This window comes from Carassius auratus, chromosome 10 (assembly GCF_003368295.1).
Source record: "Carassius auratus strain Wakin chromosome 10, ASM336829v1, whole genome shotgun sequence".
NCBI classification, from domain to species: domain Eukaryota; kingdom Metazoa; phylum Chordata; class Actinopteri; order Cypriniformes; family Cyprinidae; genus Carassius; species Carassius auratus.
Window position 1 is genome coordinate 21263378 of NC_039252.1, and position 12874 is coordinate 21276251.

The following is a 12874-nucleotide window of genomic DNA, read 5'->3' on the forward strand; positions in this document are numbered from 1 at the left end:
TTGACAGTATATATATGTATTATAATATGTTACAAAAATGTAAAAAAAAGAAAAACTTTTGAACCGACCTATAAGTGTACATATTAAAAAAATAAAATTTGAAAGAAAAATAAATACATTATTTTAATATGCAATACTTTGATTGATAAGCTTACTGGATTTTGCTGTTTAATGTAATAATAATAAAAAGATGGCTTATGTAAATGGTACTCCCAGTACTGCATGTTGTAGAGATCTGACACGTGGTGGCAGCATAACATCATATTCAGTTTGTGTGACTCTCACAAATGTTTACACTACAATGGTTTGAATGGATGCATGTGAGACAGCCTTTGTGATCCATTCTAGGTCATGCATGTATAGTCATGCATTGTGATTTTCCTCACTGAGAACGACATGCAAAAGGAAGATGTCCGGAGAGCAACACAATAGTGGGACCCTGCTCTGTAAATACTGCCCAGGAAACTGTGTGAGAGGTAACCAGGCCAAACTATAGGGAATTGTTTCTCTCCGTGTCAGAAACTTAGCGGTTTATTTATTCTAGGAACACATCAAAGGCTGTTTAAATTAAGAAGATGCTGACATTGTAATCCTGCTGGAGAAGTAATGAAGCATGCAGGCCAGTGAATGAATTTGAATGAGTTTCCTCTCATCGTTTGAAGTTTGTTGAGGAAATAATGTTGATATCCCTCTGTTTGCCAGTGCTTTGAAAACATATACCAATATTTTAATGGATGTATATTTGATAGTATCTACTATAATAGATCAAACTATTTCAATTTTCTTTGTTTTGAAGTGCTTCAGATTTGAGTATGTGGCCTCCATCGAAGCAGGATTAATCAGCGCAGGCTGTTTCTTCAGTACAGAGGACTTGGTCAATCTAAATGCATTATAATCTTGTCAGACCATTTCTATGGGAACTTGAAGGCTGACATCTCACTGTATAGTCCTCAAACAAAAGAGCCTCCTTTGATCCATCAGGAGGTCTGCAGACCTAGTCAGACTTGTTGCTTCAGCAACTTTTTCTGCTAGATTCACAAAATCCGATCCAGGGGAGACTTTTCTTTCATGTAATGACTTTGGGTTCACTCAAAGCACACAATATAGTTCCCTCTGGTGCAGTTTGTAATTAATTTGGTTTATTCTTATTTTAGAGGAAAATTCAATCTCTCGTGTTGCTTCTGAAAGAGAAATGATGCAGTTATGTTGTTTAAGTATCAACTCCTGAATCGGGCAAACAGTTTGAAATATCTTGCCACTGAAAAATAAAAATAGAAATAAACCACACTGTTCCTGATAGCATAAATTAAAGCATTTAGTCTTGGAAAAACAATATTTGGGTTCTTTCCAACAGGTATACTGTACACTACTGTTCCAAACATTTATATTATGCTCACCTGGCTGCATTTAGTTGATCAAAAGTGCATTAAAAACAGTAATATTGCGAAATATTGTTTAAAAGAGCAGTCTTCCATTGTCATATATGTTCAAATGTATTTATTTGATGCAAAGCTGAATTTTCAGTCATGAAATCATCCTAATATGCTGATTTGATGCTGGAGAAACTTTTTATATTGTTATCAATGTTGAAAACAGCTGTGCTGCTTAATGTTTCTGTGGAAAGCATGATACATTTTATTTCTAGATTTTTTTTTTTTTTATGAATAGAAATTTCAAAAGATCAGAATTTACATGAAATGGAAATCCTTTGGAACATTATAAATGTTTTAACATTTAACATTAAAATGTTATCTTTTTCATCAATGTTTATTAAAAAAATAGTGTGTGGCATTTAACATATGAAGTTTTTCTAATGCAAAACAGCCAACGCTATCTCACGACCAATTCATACGTATTTTACGAGGTGGCTTATTCGTACGAATTTGTACGACCTCACTTGTACGATTTTATACGACCCCAGTGACGGTTAGGTTTAGGGGCGGGGTTAGGTGTAGGTCATTTGTACAATTTCATACGAATTGTGCAACTCGTAAAATACGTACGATTTGGCAACAATCATATGAATTTGCACGAGTGTGGCCGTACGAATAAGCCACCTTGTGAAAAATGTACGAATTGCCCTGAGATCAGGTTGAAACAGCACAAAGTATTTTGGATTTCATCTTTTGTTGCAATAAAAAAGTCTTATCAGCAAATAGCTTTAGATGACCTGACGTTAAACTTGTTTATCTGATATCATTTTCAGTAGTGCCAGAGTAGCCCTATAAAGCAAATTCAGAAATGAAAGACAAATCTGGACGATCTCTAGTTTGTAATCAACTCATGTTATAAACAATGGTCCAAGTGCAACACAACAAAAACATCATAAAAACAGCGAGGCAGCGCTGCAATCGCTCATGCGGCCAAACTAGAACAGGAGCAATCTGGAGGAAAACAATGATGGGAAAATCCTGTAGAAACAGTGAAATAATCCATGCTCACCACCACAGTCACCTTCCTGTGCTTCAGTGCTAGTTATTAGACAGCAGCCAAACAGATAAAGCTGCAATTAATAGTTCATCCAGTTCTAAACAATCACAGTATTTGGCAATCACACAAGCATTGTTGTTGTACTTTCATTCTTCAATAACCTTGCTAATTTACCATTGGCTTTCTCTGTTGAAATATGGCTATGATGTCATCATGCTTCTCTGTAATTTCATCTAAGCATTTTCTCTTTCCCTGGAACTAAGGCCATTGTTGCCAAGCTTATCTTTACATACATCAAAAATTATTAATAATGTCTTTCAAACACAGATATCTCAATATGGTTTGAGTCCTTCCTTCAGTGTAAAGATGCAGTCACATTATCATAATTTCAGCAAAATTTCATGGACAAAAAAAAGGTCTATTGTATACTGTCAATAGTGAAGTGATGTAGCAAATCTCACACACAAGTCACTTTCAAACCAAGCAGCTTTCTGGTGGTTAACGCATTGAATTCAAATGGAAGAATAAAAAATAATCACAGAATAAAGAAAATAAATAAGTAATCAGTGTAGTCTGATTACTTAGAAAAAAAATTGCATTACACAACTATAACACATTTATTTATTCCTGCAATCTAGCATCCATTAGCTTATTATGGAACCTGGTGGCTGTGGAATCACATAAGCACCACACAAAAGATATGGATTTGTGCCAGTTGCAGTGACGCTGAGGTACCTTATTTCTTTCTGTTTGGAACGTCTCAAGGTGCTACTGCAGGATGCTTCATGGCCGCAAACTGGGCATGGAAGCTTTCTGAACGTTTCCTCCAATGGACAGCGGGACTGCGGCCACAATAAGTTTTTCTTGGGAAACTGGCATCTCAGGAACACATAGGGTTTGTGATATGCATCCATACAATAGCTCATTAAAGGTGGCTCGAGTGGCTTTGCACCAGCTCGGTAAAGATGCCTGCACATTGCAGGAAACCTTTATTGTTCTGTACAAGCTGTTTCCTTGTTTCTCATGACCAACAACTGAAGCAAGACGGGTGGGGTTTAAGGCCAACTCAAACTGAAAGCTATGCATTTTTCAGAAATGTAAGTGCAGAATTGTGGAAAACGATATAAAATATTTAAATAATGAATAAAATATTTAAATAATAATAAAATATTTATTTAAAAAACTATAAAAAAAAAACTTAAATGTCTGATTTAAGAAATATTACTTTCTTTTTCATTTTTTTTTTAAGTGCAATGAGGATTTGAGTTGAAATTCATTGAAAATAGAGTTAATACAATTGGTTTCCTATGCAACTGAACATCAAAAATAGCTTTTTATAATCAAAAATCATTCTCTACATTTTACTTAATGTACAAATTTCTAGGAAAAGTAAAGAAATTGCATATCCAGCAAATATAACTCCCACTTTTCTAGAAACAGATTTGACCAAAAACAACAACAGCCATGTACAATGTTGCAAATATTGTAAAAAGTGTATCTGAGAGGCTATACAGTCCATAAATGTCTCTTTATGATTGTACTCTATGGGCACAGGAAGTGGCCTCAGTCTTAAAAGACCACGGCTGATCTCAAGCCTGATAGGGAAAGTATTTCAGGAAACTGAGACAGTGAGTCAGACGAGTGGATTTTCACCACTGTGAGGAACTAGATGAAAGAGGGCATGAGTAATTCCCAGCAAAATATTGGATGAAATTATGGTCATACTTGTACAGTGACTGTGAACACAGCTGTATACAAAGTACTTGACTCATCAAAAATTACAACATAAGTGTACAAGATACAATCAGACCTGCTTCCTGGTGATAGCTGGACCTGGATATAAACTTCATCACTGGACTTGAGGAACACATTACAAAATTCATTTTGTAATAAAGCCTCATGATTCATGAAGGGTGGTGGATGTCAGTGACTCTAAAAGTTTGGCATGTGATTATTCCTATGAGCAATTGTGAATATAAACAAAACTCCCACTGGCTTAAATGACCTCGAAGCACCAGCCTGTATTCCCCAAGTTCAGTGATTAACCATTGACTCAGAAACGATAATACAATTTGGTTAATAATCTAGTGCAAAATTTCAATAGATTCACCGACAAAGTTCTACATTTTATTATGATTTTTGTTTTCATTTTGACTTAGAATGTCAGTAATTTTCTGACTTTTTACATTGTAATTTTGATTTACCAAAACATTTTATTTCAACAGGAATTGCAAGCAAACGTGAGCATTTTTAAAGAAGGTCAATTTAGATCGTTTAGAAAGTTTGCGAAAGATTAATCACATGAAAACTAACGGTTGATTGCATAGTTGGATCCGCAATCATGCTAGAACAATAGTCTTGAGGGAAATATAAGACAGGACAGGATTTCCGCACTGTACAACTCCATCCGTCCCGGTCCACGTGACTCCATGTGCTCACCTCAGCCTCACTGTTCATCATCCACAGCCCGAGACTGAGCTGCTGTGACCGCTGCCAGAGAAGGAGGTCTTGATGCTTTGTTTCTGTGCTCACTGATGAGACTGATGAGGCCCATTAGATACAGTACGTGTGTAATTCCAGACTCCTGGCGTGGCTTCAGCACAACACAGAGACTAGAGGAAACATCTGCAGAAAACATGCACATCAGCGGTAACAATCCTCAAGATTCATGCTAAAATTGATAAAAGATGTTAAAGACGGGTAAAAGAGGTCCATGGCTAGTGTATGAACATGATATGAGGTCAGTCTTTGATTAATGCAGCTTTGTTTGTGTTCTTTTTAATTATACTTCCACGCGGATGAGGAGCTGATTGTTCTCAGGAAATTACGTTGGTTATTAGCTGACCTTGTTTTAATGTGTGCTCTGATGAAACGGTCCACAAACAGATCAACTAGATTTTTACATTTCAAAAAATAAAAAGTGCCATTTGCACATTCAAAACTAGATATTATGATGCCAGGTTGTTCTGAATGGTTGCTAACAGAGTTGTGCAAAATTCAAAATTGAAGATATTGCTCCCTTTTAATTCTGAGGTGTGAATTTTTATGTATTTGTCCACATCCCACAGAAAGTTGAATTGGAATTTGTAATAAACAATAAATAAACAATGAAGAAAATATTGCAAAAATACAAACATGTATGAATAAAGTATTTTGTGATATGAAGTTTTCTTAATTTAGCATCTGCAATGGAAACTCCTACAAATGTGTAATCAATAAGGCAAAAATATGCCTAACTTTGTCCATGCTTTTTCAGCGCTAATTCTTCCCTGTGCGTCTTCAGTCGATCCTGACAATACTATTTTAACACCAAAAGTACACCAAAAGACGGTTTGCTCTGGCTTATACTGCTCTTGTTTCTATCTCATTCTGGTCTGGTCTGTCCGTTTCTGTTACTCTGTTATCATAAAAACCCACTTTTCCTTCCCTGTGGTAATTTTCTTATCACATCCCTCCCGATCAATTTAGGTCACAAGGGTAGTGGTGCTTATCCTGTGCACAGATGCCACACTAAATAAGGAGACTTCAATGACTGCATTTTGGGTTTCCAGGGGTATATAATCCCACTGTAATGACTGACATAAATAGTTTTAAGTAGTAAACTTTAGCGGTTTGGTGTTGTCTTTCTTCTGATCATCATGCTACATTTACTATAACATCTGCAATTACTGGCATCCTGCTAGTGTTTTTTAAAAAATGCAAGATGTCAATTCACAGGACTGTGTTGGCAACACAATCAACAAGGGCGTTGGTGAAAAAAGATGAAGAACCGAAACGCCATGTGTTCACAGTTTTTTCTGTGGTTGTCTATTTTTGGAAATATTGTGGTCTATATTGTTCCATTAAAATGAGCTCTGAGATATAAATGAGTGATATTGTGTGAGACAGACATGCAACACCAGCAACACAAATATAAATATTTCACTCCAAAATTATGATTGAGGCTGGTACACGCTGCAGAGTTTTTCCCCAGACCCTCCTGACGAACAACAGCCTGAATCAACAGAGATTTTCCTGCTTCTGTCAAGGTTCCACTGAATGTGTTGTTCAGCATTTTTACAGCACTTTGGGAAAGTGGCTGACTTACTGATAGCACACTTTTGTTTTGCTTTTTTGGGAACCGGAGAGCTTTCAATACAAACTGAAACCAGGTTACAGTAAATGTCATTAATTGCTTTACATGGAATTAAGCCTCTATGAGGGGCGTCCACTCCAGTAAATGGACAATCGCACCTTATGGACATAGGAAATCATCACTTCTGGGAAAGCAGCTTTGTGTGAGAAAGCACTGGCAGTTTAACTGTAATCTAAGAAGGTACTAAATGAAAAAATAATCTTCGGGCACTGAAGTCATTGGTTCTATGAGACAAGAACAAAGCTAACTCTTTGGCTCTTGAGTCAAAGGTGGTACCGTGGCTGTCTCCAGTCATTTTCTCTGCAGCTGCATGTTCACAATCACAAATACGAGACAGTTCACCCCACTTCCTGTTTTTCATGCGCCACTCCTCGGCATGCTTTAGGAGAGGAAGTAACAAATCTAAGCATACGTTATAACTGTACACATGACACACTGGGCTGCACGTAGATGAATCTGAATCACGCAAGCTGAACACATTAAAGGATAGTTTTTATGTACGATTTTTAAAAATGTAATTCAGAGTAATAATATAATATAGCATAAAGTAAAGATAAATGCTATACATGCATATAAAGGACATAAAAACGACATTGTTTGAATCAATTATTATCCATATATACGTTTTATTTTAATTTAACTGGTTTCCACCACCATGTGATAAAAAAAGTAATTGGGACTTTTTATCTCACAATTTTGACTTTTTCTTCCAATTCTGGGTTTATCTCACAATTCTGTTAAAAAAAATAATAATCTTTTTTGTAATTATTCTTAGTATTTTTTGTTTTGTTTTGTTTTGTTTGTGTCCATTATGGAATAAAAAATAAATGGTAAAGGAGACTTTTTGTCTTTTTTCTGGTAATTGTGACAGTTTAAACCTTGACACATTGCCTACTAGAAGCCTATAAACTCAGATTCTAAGAAAAAAGTCACTAGTTAGGAAAAAGTCAGAAAAATGAGATAAAAGTTGCAATTAAATAAAACATTTTTTTTGCTTTATTCAGTTCTGCAGGGTGTCAGATTAAATTACCAAACAAATCACCTAAATTAGCCTAACTTTGTTTTAAATGATTTTTAAAGTGTCTTTGAAATTAGAAAGTAAGACACACAGCTTAGGGATATACAGGAAAAAGGTACATAACTAAATGGTTCCTAAAATGGTCAAGTTGGATGCTTCTGGTTTCTGGCTGGTTACTTGGCCTGTAGGCAGTTGCTAGCTCTGCCAGCTATTGGTTACTTTGCGTTTTAGACATCTTTAAGTGGCAACAGAACTTTGATAAACAACAGCTAAATGAACACAAAAAAGTTAGTTGACGCGGATAAACGTTCGCTTTTAAAAGTAATAACTGTAAAATAATTGTATTTAAAATAATTGTAATAAGACGAATTAGCGATTAGGAGAGGAACCGGGAATTACACACACACAAAGTATAAAAGCATTTCGCGCTAGTATCGGTGTAATGTGCTCTTTTAAAACAAAATAATTAATTCGCGTGGCGGTTTTACCTGAGAGGTGGTTAAATTTGCGCTCCGTCAGCCAGGGGCGGACTGGCCATCGGGAGCACCGGGACATTTCCTGGTGGTCTGACGGTCATTCTGGCCTGCCGGCTGCCGCTGTGCAGTCGATCAAGCTGACGTACAATAGGCTGTTATGTAACTGCGAATTAATTGACGGTTTTATGAATCTACGAATCAGGCGATCGCAGAGTGAAAAACTGAAATGGCACTCTTCGTGTGATATTGATTAACTACATAAAATAATATAAATATATAAATTTTCTCACCCCCATATCTTGAATTTTGTGATCATTCACAAGCATTCATAAATGTATTTGAATACACAATAATGCAAGAACATGCACCACACACACTAGTATGACTTCATCATGTAACTTTACATTAGCCTAGATGCGTGCACTTTTTAGGCACAATTTGTTTAGTTTTTGAATATACTTAATACTGTTAAAAGGCACATCAGTAAAACAAAAAATACGTTCACATATCACACCTAAACACGCTTGGAAAACGGAAATAGAACTGATTCAAATGATTTGCGATCCCCACACTGACTCAAATGATTCCGAACCCGCTACGAACTCCCGAACTGATTCAAATGATTCGATCCCGCTCCGAACTCCCAAACTGACTCAAATGATTCGCGATCCCCAAACTGACTCAAATGATTCGCGATCCCACTCCGAACTCTCAAACTGAATCAAATGATTCGCGAACCCACTCCGAACTCCCGAACTGACTCAAAAGATTCGCGAACCCGCTTTGAACTCCCGAACTGACTCAAATGATTCGCGATCCTGCTACGAACTCCCAAACTGATTCAAATGATTCGCAATCCCCAAATTGACTCAAATGATTCGCGATCTCGCTACGAACTCTCGAACTGATTCAAATGATTCGCGATCCCCAGACTGACTCAAATGATTCGCGAACCCGCTACGAACTCCCGAACTGATTCAAATGATTCGCGAACCCGCTTTGAACTTCCGAATTGACTCAAATGATTCGCGAACCCGCAACGAACTCCCGAACTGATTCAAATGATTCGCGATCCCCAAACTGATTCAAATGATTTGTGATCCCGCTACGAACTCCCGAACTGACTTAAATTATTCGCGAACCCGCTCCGAACTCTCAAACTGATTCAAATGATCCGCGAAACCGCTCCGAACTCCCAAACTGACTCAAATGATTCACCATCCCGGTCTGAACTCTCAGACTGACTCAAATGATTCGCTATTCCGCTCCGAACTCGCGAACCCCGCTAGGAACTCTCAAACTGACTCAAATGATTCGCGAACCCTCTCCGAACTCCCGAACGGACTCAAATGAATCAAAAAAAGAAACTGCAAACTCCAAAATGCAATGCTGTTTTACATTTGATTACTTTATTTATATTCTGTACTTAAAATCTAATGCAAGACCTACCTAAAAAAAAAACCTGAAAGTCAGTTTATTTTATTTGTATCTTTACTCTGTTGTATTTATTTGTGCTGTTGCTTGTAGTTAGAATATTCTTAATAATATGATAATATATATATTTTTTGAAAGTATAGTTTTTCCATAAACATAGCACATACAACGGTACCGAAACCATGATTCTAAAACCGTGAAACAAACCGAACTGTGAAAAAGTTGAACTGTTCCATCGTAATATTTACATAATCATTTGGCAGATGGATGCTTTCAATCAAAGAGACTTACAATAGATAAAATCAATTACAAAAAAATTAATAAATAAAATAAAAAGGAGGTGGACAATTCAGCTTTTGACTCAGAGCAGGAACCTTCAGGAAAAGGTTAAGCTATTAGCAAAACTAAACATGCTATACTCTTAGAAAAATATATGTGCTTTTATGATTTATAAGGTCATCAGTAGTAGGACTGTGATCATGGGAACATAGGCTACAATTGATGGCTGCATAATTAATATAGATTATTGAAAGTGCTTATTTCATATTGCAGAGAAACTCAATGTGCAGAGTGAGAGAGAGGGGGATTCAGGGAAAGATGATAGAGGCAGTGAATGCCTTGATACTTCTTGATACTCCATTTGATTATTTTGCTCGTCCACAGTCTAAGGATTTTGATTTATTTTTTAAGTATAACTCAATTCAAACAACTGAAAGAGCCAAAGATTTTAACAGTCTGGTGGACACATGAATTGGGTGGTGGTGACTGTAGCAACAGAGGTGGCCTGGGGCAGGGAGTCAAATTCCCAGCCTGATTTACTGTCCCAGTCCACCACTGGTTATTTCTGACGTGCCTTTACAACATAACGAAATGATCTCTTATCTTATACATTTGTGTGCTTGTTTTGACACCTGCAGCCCTTTGTGTAAAGTGGGCTTTTCTTCTTAAAGAATACCAGGAAGACGAGGAAGTCACACTGTTGCTACCGTCACTTATAAAAAACTCTGACTGAATGATGTGTGGTCTTAACGGCTCTGGTCTTTCCCAGTGGCTCTCACTTCTGATTGGCTGTCGGGAGCCACACTGCACTGCTGCACTGCTGCACTCTGATTGGCTGGAGCCACTCCTCTTTGTTGTGAGTGCCCTTAAAAGAGCATCCTCCCTACACACAAGAGCAGAAAACTCCATCGATTCTCATCCTGCAGCGTTGCCAAGCGATGTAGAGATACTTCTGCTCTGAACACCTACTTTGAACAAAAATACTTTATTTCTTTAACTGCGTTAAAAAAACTTAACAAAGATGATTTCTGCATGTCTGGAGATGATTGGACTTGGCTTGAGCGTCACCGGGACCCTTTTGGTGATGGTGGCTTGTGGGCTGCCCATGTGGAAAGTGTCCGCCTTCATCGAGAGCAACATCGTGGTGGCGCAAAACATCTGGGACGGGCTGTGGATGTCCTGTGTGGTCCAGAGCACGGGTCAGATGCAGTGTAAAATGCATGACTCCGTCCTGGCGTTGACCACTGACCTCCAGACCGCTCGGGCTCTGACGGTCATTTCAGCAGTTTTGGGTGTCCAGGCTCTGATGATAACCATCGCCGGTGCTCAGTGCACCAACTGCATCAGTACAGAGTCCATCAAAGCCAAAGTAGTCAACGTTGGAGGGGTTATATACATCATCGCCGGCTTGTTTGTGCTGGTGCCTCTGTGCTGGATTGCCAATAACATCATCTCGGACTTCTATGACCCTCAAGTGCCTTATGCAAAGAAGAGAGAAATTGGAGCTGCGCTCTACATCGGATGGGCAGCGTCTGCCATGCTTCTACTCGGAGGAGTGATCCTGTGTTGCTCTCGTCCACATGATGAGAAATCCTCGTATCCTCTTAAATATTTATCTCCACCTACAAAAAGCACATCAATCAATGGGGACTACGATAAACGAAACTATGTGTGAAGCTCAACGTTCAACCATGGAACTGTGCATATGGACTTTCAAGGCTGTAAACTTTAATATTTGGCTAGTTCATCAATAATTGTATTTTTCATTCAAAAACAATATATAAGGTTCAAATATATATATATATATATATATATATATATATATATATATATATATATATATATATATATATATATATGTATTTTAAGGTGCTATGTTTCTTATAAATGAGTGTGAGAAAAGATTTTTTTTAAGTTCAAATATTGCAAAACTGTATGTTTAAAATAGTTTTAGATTAAATAATGTAAGACACATCACAGTCAACTGCCTAGTTGCATGCAACAGGTCTTCTACCAAACTCAGCAAACATTCAGAAAATCAATTGACAGAATGTTAAACTTTGTGTATGTATAAACTATGTTTGATTATATTTTTCTGTCTTTAGCTCTTTTAACAGTTTGTTAATAATGAATTAGATGTACACGGGTATTTTTGTCTTATTGATATTAGGGTCAGCAGCCCACTTGTTTGTGTTTGATTTAAATCACTGTGGCGTAAGGGGGGTGAAGGGAGGGTCTATATTACTTGTTTTTGCTCCGCTTTATGAGCGTGCACTAATTAGACACGGTCTGTGCTTCAATAAGACACTGAATAATGCCTATTGTTCCGCCTATAGACCCAGGCTGCAGCTTTACATGAGACTGTTCTGATCATCTAAACCTCCTGATTGTACATAGTTGTATGAAACCATTTTTCAATAAATCTGTGCATTTTGACTGTAATAAATAAAAGGTCTTTTGGTTATAATGTGTCCAGTTGCATAATTCTGATGGTAAATAAATGAGGCACGTTTTAAATGCACGAAATGTCTGAAGTGTACACAAAAATTTTAGAAAATTCTATGGAATTGTTTTAGATATCTTATATTTTTCAAAATAATCTAATGCAATGTATACATGAATGTTTTTATATATCTTTGGTTGGCCACTGTAACCAGTAGAAGTTAAAGGAATATTTCACCCAAATATAAAATATTTCTGAACATTTAAGGCCATCCAAGATGTAGATGCATTTGGTCTTTCACCAAAACAGATTTGGAAAAATTTGCTTTACATGATTTGCTCACCATTGAATCCTCTGTAGTGAATGGGTGCCGTCAGAATGAGAGTCCAAAAAGCTGATAAAAACATCACAACAGTCCACAAGTAATCCACAGCACTCCAGTCCAGAAATAACATCTTGTGTAGTGAAAATCTGCATGTTTTGGGGGGAACCATTCCTTTAACCTTAGGCATTGTTAAAGCAAGGACAATAAAAGTCAGGGCCGTGACCTTTATCCTCATAAAATTCATCACAATCATTTCAGGTCTCGGGAATTCTGGAACTCTGACCCAGTCCTGAGTCCTGTGGGAAAACCTCACATGCTCTGAAAGAACTGAAAC

At 37.2% G+C, this 12874-nt stretch overlaps 1 protein-coding gene across 1 annotated transcript; it reads left to right on the forward strand.

Annotated features, from left to right (window-relative positions):
- The first annotated feature begins 10659 nt into the window (after positions 1-10659).
- On the forward strand, positions 10660-11579 carry LOC113110314 (claudin-5-like). Its single transcript, XM_026274427.1, has one exon. The coding sequence runs from the start codon at positions 10794-10796 to the stop codon at positions 11445-11447; it is 654 nt and encodes a 217-aa protein (XP_026130212.1). The 5' UTR covers positions 10660-10793; the 3' UTR covers positions 11448-11579.
- Positions 11580-12874: the final 1295 nt, after the last annotated feature.

What these genes read in the sequence shown, in the direction of transcription:
- LOC113110314 (XM_026274427.1), top strand. Translation starts at nt 10,794, where the DNA reads ATGATTTCTGCATGTCTGGAGATGATTGGACTTGGCTTGAGCGTCACC.